The following is a 19,152-nucleotide window of genomic DNA, read 5'->3' as shown; positions in this document are numbered from 1 at the left end:
TGTTATGTAATTTGCTTGGAATAAGTCTATATGTCCAACGCCCCCTCGTCTCGAATGGGTCCAAAGGATCCTGCCACTGCTGCAAGCAGTTTTACCTCACTTTTTCTTTAGTGCGTCCATCAAGGTCTACTAATATCTGCCTTGCCATTATTTCAATCGGCCATAGCCCTGCGATTACCAGCGCTGCCTCCTTTGAAGTAGTTGTGAGCGCGCAACATCCTTTTTAGCGCTGCATACCAGATTGGCGCGCCGTACACACGTATGCTTACACCACACTCACGTATACCTGCCAGCGCTCTAGTTAAAGACCTCCGACATTCAGCATTTATATCGAGACCGTACGGCAACTTTCTCAGCTTTCCCTAATGCATAGTTGATGTGCGGTTTAGCTTAGCTGAAATGAATTCTTAAATTTTTGAATTCATGCCTGATTGCAGACGAAATTGAAAAAATACCGAAAAAGGTACAAATGTACCTACAAAATTCACACTGGCTAGTAGGTATCAGTAAATATTTATTAAATATGTACAAGTTTGAATTAAAATTAGATTACATGACTTGATTTTATTTTTATTTTCTTCAGCTGTATTTTATTTATATATATATATTTTTTTTTTTGCGTATGCTTATTTCTAATATACGTATGTATAAGTGAATAATTTATAGCTTACTTAGTAAATATGCAATAAGTACATACAAGTAGTTACATATACATATGAACTGAACAATCAGATTATTCGCCATTTCTTATGGTATATAGTACATACATATAAGACTTAAAGAAATGGAAAAATTTAATTGATATGACTTCTATGACACCAGTGATTAGTGGGTCTTACGATTTAAGCGATGTAAGCAGTACGCTTTGTTTGTGTTTGTGTGTGTTTATTAATTAATTGATTAATACATACAACACAATTAATTCTGTGACAGTTAACTTTCTCTCATTTGACACGGCGTTCAGTCAAATTCAGTTGGTTGATTTTCAAAGACAACTAAGACATACAATATTTACAAATATGGATGTAGCGATTTAAAAGTTTTTATTTATTTAGTTTTAATTTTATTAAATATTAAATACTATCTCTGCGGAAAAAAGTTTTTTAATTTTATAAATCTTTATTTTTAACTAACTGTTGCCGAAAATATTATTTTTCAAAAGTTGATTGCCAAAACATCTATTATTTGACTAAAATATTTAATGCTAAATACGATTGCACTACATTGTTTTAATATACATAGCTGCCTTCTGTGGAATACTTGTTTAAAATACTATTTTTTTTTAGCGTTAAGTTGAGCTTTTTTGAAATTTTCTGCTAAAATTTTACGCAAAAACTCCAAAATAGCTGCAAGAAGAGCTTACAAATCTTTTGATTCTCAATTTTTGTGTTAAATAAATATTTTACAATTTGCTGGGTTGCATTTTTTCTTTACACACACATGTAAATTTTTTGTTTTTGAAATTATTATTATTTATTAATTCTATTTAGATTTTTGTAAAGAATTGCTTCAATCTTCCCTTATGTCGCAATCACTGCTTCTTCAATCGCCTCATCGCCGTAGCTGTTTTATTTGTTTTTTTTCCATATACGAGTTGTTTTTGTAGTGAACTGTCATTTTGATAATTTCTGCTTAGCCCAGAAAACGTATGTTGGTGAATATTGCCTTGGCTGGACGTTTACGATTACAGAAATTCACGGTTTTACTATGGTTGCCTTTGCGATTTTCGTGTAGATTCATCAGCAACTTGAAGACATCCTCCTTGGAGGGTGTGCAAGCGTAACGCAATTCAGGTTCGTAGGTGCTAAGGATTGAAAAAAGAAAAATATGTATTTTTAATTTAATTTAATTTTTAGAAACTCATTTTATTTACTTTTTCTCTTTTAATTAATTTATTTTTTCTTAGTTTAATTTTCCTTTAGTTTTAAGACGCTATTCATTTAAAATGAAATTTAAGAAATTTCTTTTATCTATAAGGAACCTTTCTTACTTTTTTCTTTTTTAAATAATTTTTGTTTCTGTTTTTCGTTTCATTTTCTTTTAATTTTTGGATTTCATATTTTGAAAAAGGAAATATTTTTGTTAATTTAAAATAATTTTTAGAAACTTATTATTTTTATTTATTTTTAATTTAATTTATTTTTTCTGTTTATTTCACTTTCTGTTAGCTTTTAGATATTATTTTTTTTACATAAAGATATACATATGTTTTTAGTTTACTTTATTTCTAGGATTCTATCTTATTTTTAGCCTTTTTACTTTGATTATTTTTTGTTTAGTTTGTAAATTTTGTTTTAAAATTAAAAATATTTATTAACTCTTTTTTCTTTTCTTTTAACTCTTAATATTCTTCTTTTTTATTTACATTCTTTTAAATTTAATTTTTGATTTTATTTTAATAGAAAAAAAAACATTTTTTAAATCATATTTAATTTTTAAAAATATTATTATTTTTTGTTTGTTTTATTTTAATTTTATTTATGTATTTTTATTTATTTTTCTTTTAGTTAAAAATTAATAGAAAAAAAACTTATTGCTAAAAGGCCAATAGCATAACGCTAAGACCACCTCGTTAGGCGATCTTTCAAGTAGTTTTTTGAAATACAGTAAAGAGTTATTCAGATTGTTGCCAGAATTGACCATTGTCTTACGAAAGACTATTGTGTTTCGGAGGACTGTGGTGAGGATACAGGATTGTCCTGTAACATTGTGTTGAGTGAGTTAGGGTGAGTTGAGATCAGGTGAGTTGAGTTGTGGTAAGTGGAGGTGAAGTGAAGTAAGTTTAGGCGAGTTGTAGCGAGGTAGGATTAGGTGATTAAAGGTGAGATAAGTTAAGGTGAGTAGTGGCGAGTTCAGGTAAGTTAAGATGCGTTGAGGCGATGTGATGTGAAATACGTAGAGGTGAGTTGAAGTGTGGTGAGATAAGGTGACCATGTCTTTATCTTCAATTTTATATTTATACTAGCCAATTCCCGCTTGCTTCGCGGTGCCTAATAACAAATTTTGCATGGGCCAATGCAAAAATAGCGTTTAAAAGCAAAAACGGTATGTAATGTGAAAAAGTTTAAACAACTAAATAGCGGAATCCTCCTCTTACATATGCCAAAAATAGTAGCGCTTTGATGCCATATGGAATACTAATTCCTCTCGATGTTATAAATTTTGCCGATGGTCTTATTTCCACCTGTGAAATCTCTGCCAATCGTGCATAATCTTCTTTGATCTTGCAACTACAAAATGCGGTGCCAATATAAGTCCTTATAAGGAAACATAAGAGCACAGAAGAGCGTTTTCTGTTATAAGAGGGCCAAGGATCCTCGCTGCCGCACAGGATGAAAAGTTTTCCCGTACATTGGCTAAATGAGTCGTGTGATCTCTTGAATATCGTTCAAATGAAGCCATTGATATACCAACCCTGTCCCTACTTGGACGGATGTGGTCAAATGTGGAAGGTTAAATTTCAGGACGTTAGCATAAGCGGTTCCAGAGATAAGCGATAGGAGATGTTCAGTTTGTATGGGAGGTGCCACGCCCCCTTTTCCAATAGCTCAGTTTTCAGCCCCAGTTTTCGCCATAAGTAGGGTATTTACAATTTATACATCCGTGCCAAGTCTCAGTTCCCCAGCGTAGTTGGTTTAAGAGATATATTGGTGTCCTCAAAATAGGGATTTCGACATTTTATTGTGACGTATGTATATGTGTAGATATCCATTATTCTCCCACTGTATAAGAACATTAGGAATATGCCGAACCCAGGGCCTCCTATCATGTAATTTTTTAGTCCAAATATTCCTTTTCAATTGGCTAACAAATGTTCCAAATATAAGCCAAATATGCAAATAAATGCAGTTTTTAGAAAAATCCAGACACCAGTGCCACCTAGCGATTAAATTTTTAGTCCAAATATTTCCCTTCAAGGTGCTGACATATGTTCCAAATATGAACGAAATCGGTCCAGCCGTTTGGTAGTTTAGTGACATTCAATATACGGAAAATTCTATGAAATTGTGAAATCGTGACGTCTCAGCTTTCTTAATTTTTTGGCAACAAACATAAAAAGTTTTGATTTATTTTAAATCGAAAAATTTCCACACAGAAGAACGAAAAAAGTGCTTTTTACAGAATTTAAATCGGTTCAGCCGTTTGGTCAGGCATCGCGGTCATACCCAAGACATTTCATTTTTATATATATAGATATGCCTATTGATCTTTATCTCTACCCCTCTCTATATTTCCATCTTTGTCTCTATCTCTATCCGTTTCTTTGTCTTTAAGTTTACCCTTATCCTTTTTTCTTTATCCTTATCTTATCTTTATTCTTTGTCTACATATTCTCCTTCACCTTTGTACATACATGACTTATTTCAATTAATCCTCATCTTTGTATATATCTCTACGTACTTTTATTTTTAATTCTGTCTTTAACCTTTTCTTCATCTAAATGTTGAACTTAAACTTCGTCCTTGTATTAAATAATCTGAATCTCAATCTTATTCTTAAATCGACGCTTAACATGTTTCTTTTATTCAGTATCAATATTAAAGCATTGGGTGGTATTTTGGTCCCCAACCATACCCATTGCATTCGCCATTTTGATTTTTCAATTCACCACCGCCGCTAAAGAAGTTTCACTTCAAGAATAACACCTTAATCAAGTGTTTAAATACAAATAATCAAATTAAAATCAAATTTTTTTAATGAGCAAATAAGAATTCTTCAAATTATTCCCTTACTCATTGCTCATTTTCCGTCTTTCCCCCCCTTCCTACCTTCGATTTCGGTTGTGCCTCTTCCATGGATAGCGCCGATAGTAGCGTGAACGTTTGGCCACACCTCGACCACCCACTTCACCCAACTGATATGCCAAATTATTGTTGTTTGTAGCAACGTCTTCTTCTGATGTCTCCTCCTCATCCTCTTCCACATAAATAACCGGCAGCGTTTGTAAATTTGGATCCTCAAGCATTTTCATTAACAACGCTGATTTGGTAACAATTTCCTGTTCGTTGCGCAAGTCTTTCTCTAATTTACGTAACATTTCGTATTTATTTGCCACTTCTAGTTCGTTAAATACCGTATCAGCGTAATCGGGTTCTTCAGGCAGCGTGCCTAGTTCATGTCCATTGGCAGACATTTCGGCGTTTAAGGCGCGGAGGAGCTCTAAAGAAAGATAGAGAGATAGAAGGGAGGATGAGAAATTGTAGTAAATTAGTTGATAAAAAAATGTAATTCTTAGGGTTGTGTAATAAATAAATACACATACATAAGTACACATTATTGTGGACACTTTAAATATTTACTATAGACAACATTTGCATTCAATACTGTTGATTAGCTTAACGCAAATAGGGAGCCGAGGATAGCGCGAACGTGAGAGATGTGAATGAGGGAAACCAGAAAGAAAGAATGAGTTCGAGATTGACCTTCTTTGTCAAAATAAACTCACTGAGTGTAGTTTTTATGGAATGAGAAACTTTTTCACTAAAAGCTAACAGGCGCTTTTAATAAATTATTTCATATGTTGTTTGAAAAGTGTTGTTATGTATGTGGAGACCTATGCAACCCAGGTAGTCGAATGAAATGCTAATAAGCAAAAGCACAAGTTGCTATATCATATTATGTTGTATACTTTTAGGCACTCATTTCACACATACTTATTAGGGCTGGGGAAATCATCCGGATTTTGCAACTAGCCGGATAAACCGAGTATTCGAATATCCGGAGAACTAAATGAAAAATCCGGATCTTCCAGAAGCTAAGATAATATTCGGATATTCGAATAACTGGAGTTTTCATTAGGGCAAAGTAATGAAATGTGTTATTTTCCTGCGGCTAGTCAATCTTTTTAATTTACAAGTTTTATTTGATCAAAACTAGAGGGCTGCATGAATTCATTCAAAATGGCTTATGAATAATTCATGTACGAAATGAATGAATGATTTTGGCTTACAATTTTTTTGAATTCCGGTTAATACCTGTTCTGATATATGTGTCGACATTACAATATTCAAACAAAGTGAAAATAAATTGATTTGAAATAAATGACAATTTTTTGTATGAATATCCAAAAGCATTTTTTCTGTGTACATACCCTGCAAACCATTTTTTTAGAGTATTCTGAATCGTAAAGAATTTTTAAAGAATTCGGAAAGATCCCATCCGATTTTTTGCCGAATTTTCTAAAATGAAATAAATTACGCACACTTCCATTCTTTTACGAAATTTCGGAAGAAAATCGGTAAAGAAATGAAAATAATGCTGCTATGTGAAGAATTTCTTGCAGACTTCTTTCAGAATTTTCTTTATTTTTCGTACAGAAATTTCTTTACGAGTTCGTGTCAACCACTTCATATAATTTTCTTTGAAGATTCGGAAAAAAATCGTTACAGAAATCAGATACTCCTAAAGATTTCGTTAAGATTTCGGGAACTTTGGTTTGCAGGGTATGTACAAACATACATAAGTATGTATGTATGTATTGTTGCGCTCCTATTACAATACGAACAAACTTGTTTGTGAAAAACAACTTTAATCGAAATGAGTTTGAATGATATGAATGTTTTTCATTCATTCATTCACATTCTTCCATTTGAAGGTAGAAGATTTAAAACAAAATACATATATACTTATTCATACTTTTATATGCGAAGTAAAATATTAAAATCTACTGTACTCTGTTTGGCTAGAAGTTTGAATGAATTCATGCAGCCCTCTAAACAAAAAAATATTTTCATTTCCTAATACCAGGCGCTCATACATGTGAAGTAACAAGTTTTCTATTTCCACGCACGAAATTTTTGCATACATTTTTAAATTTTCAAATTCTCAAAATTCTATTTCCACGCACAAAATTTTTGCATAAATTTTTAAATTTTCAAATTTTCAAAATTCTATTTTGTGAATTTCAAAGGTTCGTACAAACAGATTAAAAGGTTCTACAACCTTGGTATTGGGGGAAAAAAATATGATTTCGTAAAAAAAAAATCCGGATATCCGAATAATGGCAGAAAAGAATATTAACCGGATATGCGTACTATCCGGATTTTATCCGTGTCAATGGATAATCCGCATGGATATTCGGATATTCTAATATGCGGTCTTAAAAGTCTACTAAAATTTTTAAATTCCATATTACAAAATGCATACTCAGTGCAGATACCGTTTATAATACTCGTATACTGATAAGAAACAAATATGTAATCCAGAAATAAGTGCCAGCTCGCTCCTTCTCTACTACAGCCTGTCTATTGTGGCTATTGTGCTGTCATTTAGTGATCAATCAGTGACAAAGAAATGACCTCGAAATGTGCAAAAGGCTTAATGTGTTCGAGTACCCATTCAAGGATTTATGAAAATCACAACTTTGCAAAGCTTACTGAGCGCACGCTGATGCTTTGTATACATATGTGCATAGTGTTGTGTACGGCCAGAGGCGCAGACGGAAAATGGTGAATGGAATCTTCAAGCATTGAAACGGAAATTAAAACGCTTTGATTTTCGCTTTACAATTATTTTTGTAACTGTTGATTTAAGCTAAAAATAGATTTATTTAAATGAGACTTAAAAAGGGCGATATGGATTTAAGAGAGAGCAGCTTCATAAAGATTATACATTAAGTTTATGTACCTAGGTACGCAGGTATGAAAAAACGTGTAACTTCTATTGTTTTGGTGTTTCCATTCTCAAATTTTTACAGCGTACTCCATATAGTTTGACAAAACTCAAAATCGAACATGGTATAGATAATAAAAAAAAATTTAAAAAATGCAATTTTTTCATGCAAACATTTTTTTTTTTTTTTTTTTTTTTTAATCTATCTAACACTCTCATAGAAAGCCGAGGTAATTGCGCACATTTTGATACCTTAACTGGCTTTCTCCGACAAATAGTTTTTTAACTACAAACAACTGAAAAAAGATACTTCGCCGTAAGTTAAAAATTTCGGGATTTTTCTCCGAGATTTTCGAATATCACGGCGAAATAAAACAAAAATTGGTGTCTTCTTCTTTTCGATAAAGAATGTAAAAAAAGATATTCCACCGCAAAAAAAAAAATATTGAGGTGCAAATATTGTATAGAATGACCCATATATAAAAAAACTTGTTTTTTTTTGCATTAAAAAACCATTTGATGCCTTTAACTCATTTTTTTAATTCTTGTTATTAAGAAAACAACTCTTCAACACAAATACATGCGTCATTGATACCATAAACAATACAAAAGAATGTTGTTCTTCCGTAATGCAAAATATGTTTGATGTTATACTCAACGCTGAAAAAGTTTATATTTTCTCTACTTATCCTTGTCGGCCTTACGTGTTTCATAAAATTGTCGTTTTAAGCAAACTTCTACTTTTCAGGACAACCATCTCCACCGACAAAGCTTCAAAGGGCAGAGGATAAGCCTTCTTTGCCTTGCAGGAGTGCAATATTTTAAGAAACGGAAACAGAATTTTCCTCTTCTACTAACTTTTCAGAAGAATCGGTGTCACTGTATGGAGCGAGTGTGCCTTTAGTTAAGCTCTACAACAAACAAGTAGTTTTAATATTCTATTTTTATCCTTTTGATTAAAAATCTTAATCTACACAAATACATATATGTATTTACCTTTATTTGCGCAAATACATAGTCCATGTTTGGAAGAAAAATAGAGGCACTTCAAAACTTTCACACAAAAATGTAACAATTCCCTCTTTGCAATGAAACATTTTTTACGGAGAAAAAGGCTTATCCGACACTGCGTGCGCAAAAAAAAAGATTTAACAGAGTACATACAATTAAGCACTTAAGCTTAAAGTGCTTTCGATATAACTTCGTAACGGTACCTCGTAGGACTTTGAAAGCTCTGACAGCTGGTACGTATGGCGGTAAGTAATCGATTTCTGTCAAAAACAAAAAAAACTGGAACATTTTGGCGGTTAGGGCTCGATATGTTATAGTCGTTCGATTTTGTCGGTTCCGACAAATGATTATTGCTTTATAAACATACAACGGCTTACCGAATTTCAGTCGGTAAAAAGTAATTTTCTTGTATTTCTCCGTGGAAGATTTTTAGCAAAAAATCGAAAACCGAGTCCGATGAATTTTCTAGATAGCGTTGCCAACTATCTGAAAATTAAAAATCAGTTGAATATGTAACTTAATTAAAATATAACCGCAATATTGGCATCTAATGAAAGGTAATTAAGAAAATTAAACTGTGAACCTAAATATTCCATAAAATTATAATTCGAAAAATTTAATTTTGTTTTAGATTCAAAGAAAATGTTTTCTGAGTTCTTTCCCGTGTGATGAGGGCGGCTAGTATGTGCCGAAAAGCGAGTGGCAAGTTTTAAACTGTGAATGTCTACTTTTCAAATAAAACGAGTGATTAATGTTATTTCAGTTTTTGCACGGCCCAATTAGTAAGTAATTTTCGACAGGGCAACGTCCGTCGGGCCCGCTAGTACCCTATAAATTCCATCACTCACTGCATTGGCGTACGTAAATAGCTGTACTAAAAACAAACGAAACTCATGTAACCGACAAATAATCAACAAAATTCTGCGTACATATGCAAAAAATAAAACCTACTAACGCAAATATTGAATGCAACGTAAACAATTTGCTGAAACGCCTGTAAGTATGCTACATAAATATGCAACATGATGTAACACACACCAGCGATGCGCTGGCAAATACCTACTGCGATCTTCGCTGCAATCTCACTTTTCGCTTTACTTGCTTTATGTCAGCTGCAGCAGCATATACTACGGCGGGATAGTCTGAAAGCGACTGTTGTTGGCGCATTTTTGGGTCATTTTATCTATGGAATTTTCACGGAATTTCAGCTTTTTCTCAAACAATTTTTTGCTTTGGAAGCGCGGTCGCAATTTGCAAGTTGATTATAATTTATTATTTAAAATAATTTTTGTTTTACCTGCGACAGGCTTTGTCCACATTTTTGTATTTTTGTACACACCTCGTGCCGTGCGATAACTTTTGCTGCTCACTGAATGGAACTGTGGTGCAATGTCATCAAGCAAATTTTGATTTAATTTGAGTTTTCGCAACGTGCAATAAATGTATGTAATTTAAAGTTTTAATATTTACAAAAAGTTACTTAATTGTTGGTAAAATATTATTAATCGGAGTTTTTGTTTCAATATCTACATATGAGGAGAGTGCTCTATAAGGGCCGAAAATAATTGTAGTTAAGAGCCAATGAAACCCTTGATGACCCGAGATTTGATAGAAAATGTTATTTACAAAATTTAATATGCGAATACCGTTCGTAAGAGATCGGAAAAACAGTTAGGGTCATTTTCTCAACTAGCTTTTAAAATTTAAACACAAAGCTTGTTCTAAATTTTTTATTTCTTTTTTGAGGGCAGATACATTTTAAAGCTATATTGAGTCCTAACAGCCAAAATGAAGTAAAGGAAGTTTTTTCGAAAAAGTCCTAACAACCAAAAAGAACGAAAGTAAAATTTTTTGAAAAATTTTCTTTTTGTTGCAGAAATGTTCGTAGAGAATCTAGATGTATTTCTGCATCAGAAATAAAATTTTGAAAAAAATATTGCTTGTGTGTACATATTTTTTTCATTAAAATGTGGCAACCCTAAAAACCATTTTTCTGGAGCTGACCATATTTTAATTTATTAAAACATTTTATTTCGCAAATGAATTTCAGTTATTTATTATTATTGAAAACTTTTGTTTGGAAATTCAGTTTTTCTCAAAAAGCTTCCGTAGTTATGATTAATGTATCACTTGAGTATGAAATGATCCATTTTAGCTTATTTGATAATTAGAAAAAAAATAATCGAAAAAATTTAGGAAATTCGAAAAGTTGTTTTCTAATTTTTACCATCTACAATTTAGTATACAATTTTTAAGGGTGAAATAGTATACCCTCTATCCGGTGTTCGCTATAGTTGCTGAGACTTACATATATTATGAAAGTCTTTTTATAATATTTATCAGTGAGATAAATATTTTTAAGTCTTCAAAGACTTTTATTTTGAGACTTATGTTATAGAAGTCTTTTCATAATAATTATGAGTGACGAACATATTTTTTTAAGTTTCAAAAGACCATTCCGGGATTAGTTCGGGACAAGTTACGGATCACTATGGGACTACTTTGCGACTAGTTCGGGACAATTTCAGGCTTAGTTCGGCGCCAATTTGGGACTAGTTCTGGACTGCTTTAGGGAGAGTTCGGGCCCATTTCGGGGATAGCATGGGACTTTTTTGGGAACGAATCATGACTGGTTGTGGCTTAGTTCAGGCCTAATTCGCGACCAATTCGCGGACAATTCAATTTCAAACAATTTGTCAGTTTCCGTTTCAAAAGCCAGAGTTAGTCCACACCGGTCCGAAATTAATCCCCAACTAGACGCAAAGTGGTGCCAAACTAGTCTCAAACTGGTTCGGAACTAGTCTTGAAGTAATCCTAAACTAGGTCCGAACTTGTCCCGAACTAATACCGAAATGGTTCTGAACAAACCTCGTCCTTTAAGAGTTAACATCTTTTTTTCTCACTCATAATTATTATGAAAAGACTTTTTACGAAAATTTGGATGATTTTTTAAAACTCTACCACGAAATAAGTATTACTCTGGGTCTATGAAAAAATCCACAAAAGCTAGAAAAAAAATTCGATGCTAACTAGAACAAAATTAGAATTGCTAAATCTTGCTTCTAAATGGCTATCCTGGTCCCGCTGCTGCTGTCATATGAAAATATTGTTCGTTTACATTAAAAATAAGTTCACATACATATGTATGTAGTCTTCAATGCAACTAGCATTGATACACGGCCTTAAGTGATACTCGGTAAGTGTTCCGCAGCTAACTATGCAATACGGTATGCCTGGGCGTATGAGTGACATCAATAGCGTACAGAATATTTTCATTTCGTTTACGGTTGTGAAGCAACCCATATTTCGTATGACCCAATTCACAGTTTTTTAAAACTGACTCCCACTTATCTATTCTTGTAACCGAAAATCTTTGCTTATGACAATTATCTTATTATATTTCAATTTTGTTCACATTTTACCTGCCAAAAATTAAATAAATCAATACCTTTGTGCTGCGGGTGTTATAACTATGCTACAAATCTGCATTCTTTTCATACAAGCCTGTAGATTCATAGTCGCGAATTGACTAACAAAAAACTATTTGATATTTGAGCCCATTCTGTCAACAACTGCAGGGTATGTTTACACAAGTGTATACATACATACGTGCACACATATGTAAATATGTACGTAGGTGGTAGGCTTATTTATCATGCCTTAAGTCAATGTTGCTTTATTTTCGGCACAGCCAAGTATAAAAGTTACAATATGTATAACTGGTGAATGTTTATGTGGATGTGATTTGCCCAATAGCAGCTTTAAAAAATATTAAAAATTAATCTTTACATTTTGAGTGGAGATGGGAGGCGAGAATGTAAAAAAATTGTTTTAGCGTCATTGTTTGACATGATAAATGCGTCCTTAATAAAATAATTTTTCTTAGCACAATTAAAGAGGCCAATTTTTTAAGGAGAAAAAACCGAAAAAAGCAACCTTATCAACTACATAGATACATTTTTTGAAAATTGAAAAAAAAAATAGATACTCTTGAATCACTTTATGTTTGTTGTACTCATTGAAACCCCATTTCAGACGACTTTAAACAGCTTTAACCGTCCGTTGTGTAAAAGTTTTGTATCTCTTCAATCGGTGAAATGGCCTGACACCTATGAGAAAATGTTATTTAGATGCGTTTAGGGCAGAGGATAATGATGAAATTGTGTCGATAAAAATTCTTTAATGTAGTATACTAAAAAAAAAATTGGTATATAGAAAGTTATAAGAGAACAGATAAAAAGTAATTGATTCGTAAAAAAAAAATATATATTTACTAAAATTTTCATATATAAAATTTAAAATATAAAACCTGTTTATATAGTTGACGGTCCTGCGGCTGGACAGACGTTTCAAGTGTAGGTTTTGGTTTCCACACCTTGGATGTCTTGTCAGTGGAACGCGTTTCTCATTTTCTCCATACAAAGAACAATTGTCGAACATACTTTGTATGGAAGAACCTGCTTAAAAAAAAAAATGCCAACGCGACTTTCTAGCAATTTAAAATTTGCACTTTGTTCCACTAAAATTAAATGCGCTATAAAACTGCATACCAAGAATTTTTTTTTAGAAAATCTGAATATAAAATTCGAATTATTATGCAAATTTATTGAATTTTGCTGAGTTTTTCACAAAGTTTAGAGGTTTAATTTTTATGTTTTTTTGTGTAGTATGAACTATATTTTTATAAAAAATTATCGAAAATAAATTAGAATAAAAACTTTGGATATAGTGCGAAAAATTCACCGTACCAATACTCTTGTTCGTCACTGTATGTACATTAGACTGTCTCAAAAAACTAAAGTGGTTATTTTTTAATGTATACCCCCTTTTATTGATTTTGTCTTAAAAACTGCAAGGGTGTCAAATTAAAGCGCTTAGCCTGTAGACTGGTTTTATTTTTTCGAAAGGAGTTGCCACCTGTAGAACAATTGAATATAAACTATATAATAAGCAATGCCGTCATAACAGCACCGTTCGTCTGATTTTCCAAAATAAGGTGTAAAATTAAAACTCTTGGACTGCAGATATGCAATAAGGTTTTACTTTCTTGAAAAGAGTTGCCACCTTTTAAAAATTTCATTCACATTATCTAAAAAAATCAATTATTACAAGATGGCTATCAGTGGAAAGGGTCTAGAAAATATTTGTTTCTTAACTTAACTTTAGGAGGGTTGCCACCCGTTTAAAAATTAAATTCAATTTGAATTAAGAAAATTAATTAGGAGAAATATGTTTCAACATATGGGCGCATAACGAAAGGGGCTTCAGAAGGTGGCCGTTTGAAAATATTGTGAAGAGGGTTGCCACCTTCTTGCAATGTCGAATTTAATTAGCTTATCCAGAAGTTATATGAAATGTCAAAATAATGATGTGAAACGAAAGAATATTAAGAAGACTTTAGTTTGAACACACAAAATATTTTTGAGGTGTTGGAAGAGGATTGCCACCTGTTTAAAAATTAAATTCAATTTATTAAATAAGTTAAATGAATTTTTAAAATATGGGTATCAATCGAAGGGGGGTTGTTGAAAAATCTTTATTTCTGAACTATATTTAGCGGAGTTGCCACATGTTTAATTAATATAATTCAACTTAATTCATCAGTTGATTAAAATATGTATCGCAATGTTAGACGAAGAATATTTAAGAATATCTTAGCGCGAAACTACTTTTCAAAAGGGTTGCCACCTGTTTCAAAAGTCGAATTTTACTATATCTATATATATAATACGCGAAAGGACTTTTTGTCCGGGCCATCAGATCTGAACCATTCGTTTGATGGTATCAAATTAAAGGGCTTGATATGTAGCAGTAGGCTTTTACTTTTCCGGAAAGAATGGCCACCTTTTAAAAAATCAAGTTGAGATTATTGATAAGTCAATACCATTATATCCCCATCCTTCGCTCGATTTTCAAAAATGAGGTGTCGAATTAAAAGGCTTGGTTGCCGATGTGTAATGAGGTTTTACTTTTTGAAAAGAGTTGCAATAGGTATCAGTCGAAATGGTTATTAAAAGCTTTGCTTCTTAACTGTGAGAGTATTGCTACCAGATTTATGGCTCTTCCGCACCGTATGTGGAAGAGAAACAAGTGGGTCTGAAGGTCAATGAGAATAGCGCATAAGCATCTAGACATCCACGTCAGTGTTGAAAATATAAGTACGAATAACTAGAGCACTTGGTTTATTTGGAAACCAGCGTTAACCCCCGAAATTAACTATGCCTGCCTCGAAATCCAACAGAGGATTCCTCTTGACAATAAGTGCTAGTTGGGACGAATTAAAAATGTATCAACTTATTTGAAATTGCTTTTCCTTTGTGGAATATGTTTCTATACTTAATTTAATTTTATTCCATCCTATGTTTGCAGGCTCCATCCTGTTGAACTAAATGTACTTTTGCTATCAAATCTTTTTTTCATGAAACATGTACACGCGTACATATTTAGATACATACATATGTATGGGTATATGATGCAAGTTGTTAGGGTAAATTAATGGAACGCAAAATAAATTTTAAAACGTATTAAGAAATAAAAATTACTTACACATCGCCGCATGTATACACCCTTCAAAATACATATTTACTACATATGAATATTTATACATACATACATGTATGTATGTACATTACGGTGGACCTAGTTTGTAGCAAGCGAAAAAAAAATACTTTCTGATAGGGACACCATTTGATAACGTGATTTTGGTTGAAAAATTATGATATATAAAATTTAAGCCCGATTGGAGATTGTTTGAACTTCCGCATTGCTCCAGAAATCTTAGATGACCCAAAAATCGTCTTTCACAAATTTTAAGTGAGTGACTATGTTTGTTTGTAGCTCTTTCACGCTAAAATAGGATATTTTTGAAGGGGGTTGCCAATTTTTTCAAAAGTTAAAACCACCTATTTATCAAGTTAAATAAATTGTTACAACAGTGTGGGTGTCAAACAAAAGCAGTTTAAAAACGATTTATTTAAAAAACATTTTAGAAGAGAGTTGCCACCTTTTCATAAACTTAAAGTCAATTTAATTAACTAGTTAAATCAAATATTTTAGTATGGGTACCAAATGATAAAGTTTAAGACAAGTTTATTTCTAAATACTTTTAAAGAGGGTTGCCAGCCGTTAAGAAATTGAAATACAATTTACTTAAAAGGTTAAACGAAATGTTTTAATATGGGCATCAAAAGAGAGAGGGTTAAGAAAGCTTTCTTTCGAAAATATTTTTGAAGAGAGTTGCCACCCGTTTAGAAATTTAAAACCGTTTTAATCAAACCTACTAATATTATAAATCTGAAAGTTTGTGAGTTAGTGAGTGTATATGTTGTTGCTCTTTCATACCAACACGGCTGGACGTATCTCAATGAAATTTGCAACACATACAGGATATTTTTATAAAATGGGTTGCCACATTTTCAAAAGTTAAAATCAACTATTTGTTAAAGTGAGATGGAATATTACAATAATGTGGGTGTCGCAAAAGATTATAACCGCAAAATTTATATCATTTACAAAAAGGTCCCTTATGAATACGCACAATTGGTTTATTATCGGTGGCTTGTAAACGGCGACAAGAGCTTATTTAACTAATCCAATAATTTGAGTCATAAATGTGGAAAGAATTTAAAAAATTATAGACTAAAACAAATTTAAATTTAAAGTTTTTGTCAAATTGGTCTACCGCAATGTACATACATACATATGTAGTAGGGATGTTAATTTTTCGGCTTTTTCCGATCCCGGGATTTTCGGGATGGTTAGATTTCGTTACTTTTCAACAACTTGAATCGAAAAAATTGCTTCTATATTGTTTGAGTAGCTCTCCTACCATGATATAAATACTAAATAAATGGGATAAATTCTACAGGATTTCCTCATTAATTTCATACCCATACTTCTTCTCTAAGCACATTTCTATGAATTTTTTAAATCATTTTTGACTTATTGACGTCAGAGTGAAAAACTAAAAACTCAGTTTTACTATATTTGTTCCAGGGCTTCGTGAATATATTGATATTTGCGTTTGAAATTTACTATCGCGCGGTGTTATATGTATAATGAGCTAGACATTTATAAAAAATTATTAATTATTAAATAAAAAAAGAAATATAGCCAATACTGGTCAAGAAAAGGAGTTTCTATTATTGCCATCAGTGCAAATTACAAATCCCGAAAATCCCGGGATTACTTGCCAAGAATTCCGGTATTTTCGAGACCTTAAAAAGTCCGGGATCCCGGAATTAACATTCCCAATATGTAGTTATCCGTAAGTAAGCTAGTGGAATTCAGCTCATTGGATTAAATTTTGTTCATACATACATATATTTAACCTTTTTCAATTGATTTCACATCTACATAACCACTTTATTATTTATTTGAGTTCAATAAATGCTTTTCAAAGTTTATCAATTTCATTTATTAGATTCACCGCATAAATAACATCAATTACTTAATCCACTATGAATTTCGAAACAATTAGTTCTCATTCTTACGCACTTTTCACTAATAGAGACACATCCGGTAAGTAGATACGAAGGCAAGGAAAATTTACATACCTACTTAGGTACTTAAGCATTAAAAATAAATAAAAATTTGTATACTCAGGATTTTGTTGACATTGCCAGTAGTGATGTGCTGAGTTACGGTTGCCAGACGTACTGATTTTATCAGTACAGTACTGATTTTTCAACTCTTGTACTGATTTTATTCATTTCTTCAATCAGTACGCTAATGTTCTGATTTTCAAAATTTGTACTGATTTGTACTGAATTTTCAATTCAAACAAAATACTTTAGGATTTTCTTAAGGTTTTTACATCACGTTGGAACTTCCTTAAACTGTACTGTAAAACGTAAGAAGAAAATAATTTTATTATAGTTGACATGTTTCAGATAATGTTTGATATGCCCAAGAAATTAATACAACAAAAAGATCAATCTTATTATGGGTATATCGCCAGGTCGTTAAATTCCAGTTGCGATAATATAATGGAGCTTAAATTATTAAAAAGATCTCTCCTTTTTTTTTGTCTAGTGTTAGTTATCTCGAAAATAACTTTCAGTTTAATAGCAACAAATATGAATACCTATAACTTACGATTCTTTTTTCCACAATTTACTGATTATTGTAAAAGAGTTTTGCATACAAAACATAGTGTTAGATACTCTTTTTAGCGAATTCTTAGGCTTTAAAAGTTTTTGCGTATTTGAAAAATTTAATTTCAGCAATGAGGAAATATGGATGAAGTCCATGATGAATAGTGGTACCTTTCCACAGTTTGAAATAATCTTACCTATTACAATATCCGACAGATGCCGTCCGCACGGATCTAATCCGATTCGTACTGTCATAACAAGCGAGGAGTGTGAAGGATTAGATTCTTGCGAATGTAATCCGTGGGATACATGTCTATTCCGGTGCGCAGGATGTCATTCGCCTGAATGTAATCCTTAAAACTCGCTTGTTATGATAGTGCAAATCGGACTAGATCCGTGCGGATGACACACACTTAAACGAAGCAACTGAGGGTATTAAGTTTGCTTCCTGGCGCAAAGAGAGAAACCTGCTTCTAATTAAAATTTTTTAATGTGAATTTCAAATTAAAAGTAATTTTTAAATGAAATGTATAGAATTCTTTGACTACTTAAACACTGAAGATGGAAATGATCTCATTATTGGTATGCAAAAATGTCAATTTCACGAAAGCAATTTAAGTGAAAAATGATTTTAGTTTTTTGAATTTTATATGGAAATTTACAAGAAATAAAAATCATTTTCCATTTAAATGGTTCGTGAAAACGGCTGTTACATTCATAATTTTGCTTTGAATAAAAATGTACTGAAAAGTACCGATTTTTTTTAGCATCAAAAAGTCTAACGGACCCCTTTTTCGTGCATAAAAAATCTGGCAACCCAATGCTGAGTCGATACTTTTAAGTAATGATCGATACTAGGTACCGATTTCAAAATTATCCAATACATTTTCCGTCACCACAATGCAGGAAACTCTTTCTAATTTGAAACTTTTTTTTTTCTAGATGAATCGGACGATATTATCTTTGTTGGCCTGCAAGACCCCTTCATCCGTCAAAGAATTTTTCATGAATTTTAGATCTACGAAGGTGGAAACTGATCAAATGGTATTTTACTGTTGCGATAAGGAAAAAGGCGACGAGACTGTTGTTTGCGATGGCAATACCTTCGACACGTGGTTTCCTCATTGTTCAGTACAAATTGTTTTACTTTTGGGAAAGCTTCGTCTTATGCGTACTAATTGTGAAGTATATTCATAGACGAAATAAATTCGATGCACTTTTTTTTTATAAATATTCTGCTGAAAATTATGTCAAAAAGCTTCAACTAATTTTAATGTATGTCAGGTTCTGCTATTCACTTCAGATTGAAATTCACTCGAAAGTTAATTGCACAACCTGCCAGATTATAAAGATCTTCTAATGTATGTATAGAATCGGAAAGGAAGTATTGGGTACTGAAATCTTTCTGAAGTATTGGGCACCGGCAATTCAGCAC

The 19,152-nt window shown here is 32.2% G+C and overlaps 1 protein-coding gene across 1 annotated transcript in view; it reads right to left on the bottom strand.

The window, feature by feature from the left end:
* Positions 1-1,146: 1,146 nt before the first annotated feature.
* Positions 1,147-19,152, bottom strand: part of LOC118741676 — a 52,869-nt gene continuing 34,863 nt past the window's right edge. The window contains exons 3-4 of the mRNA XM_036473650.1: positions 4,770-5,160; positions 1,147-1,804 (exon numbers count right to left, since the gene is read on the bottom strand). Of these exons, the coding sequence (XP_036329543.1) occupies positions 1,633-1,804; positions 4,770-5,160 (563 nt within the window). The 3' untranslated portion in view covers positions 1,147-1,632. The remainder of the gene's footprint in view (positions 1,805-4,769; positions 5,161-19,152) is intronic.

The sequence above is a fragment of the Rhagoletis pomonella genome, unplaced genomic scaffold (genome assembly GCF_013731165.1).
Source record: "Rhagoletis pomonella isolate Grant_MI unplaced genomic scaffold, Rhpom_1.0 Rhpom_scaffold_00006, whole genome shotgun sequence".
Taxonomy (NCBI): domain Eukaryota; kingdom Metazoa; phylum Arthropoda; class Insecta; order Diptera; family Tephritidae; genus Rhagoletis; species Rhagoletis pomonella.
The sequence above is the reverse complement of the archived record's forward strand: the minus strand, read 5'-3'. Positions and strand labels throughout refer to the sequence as shown.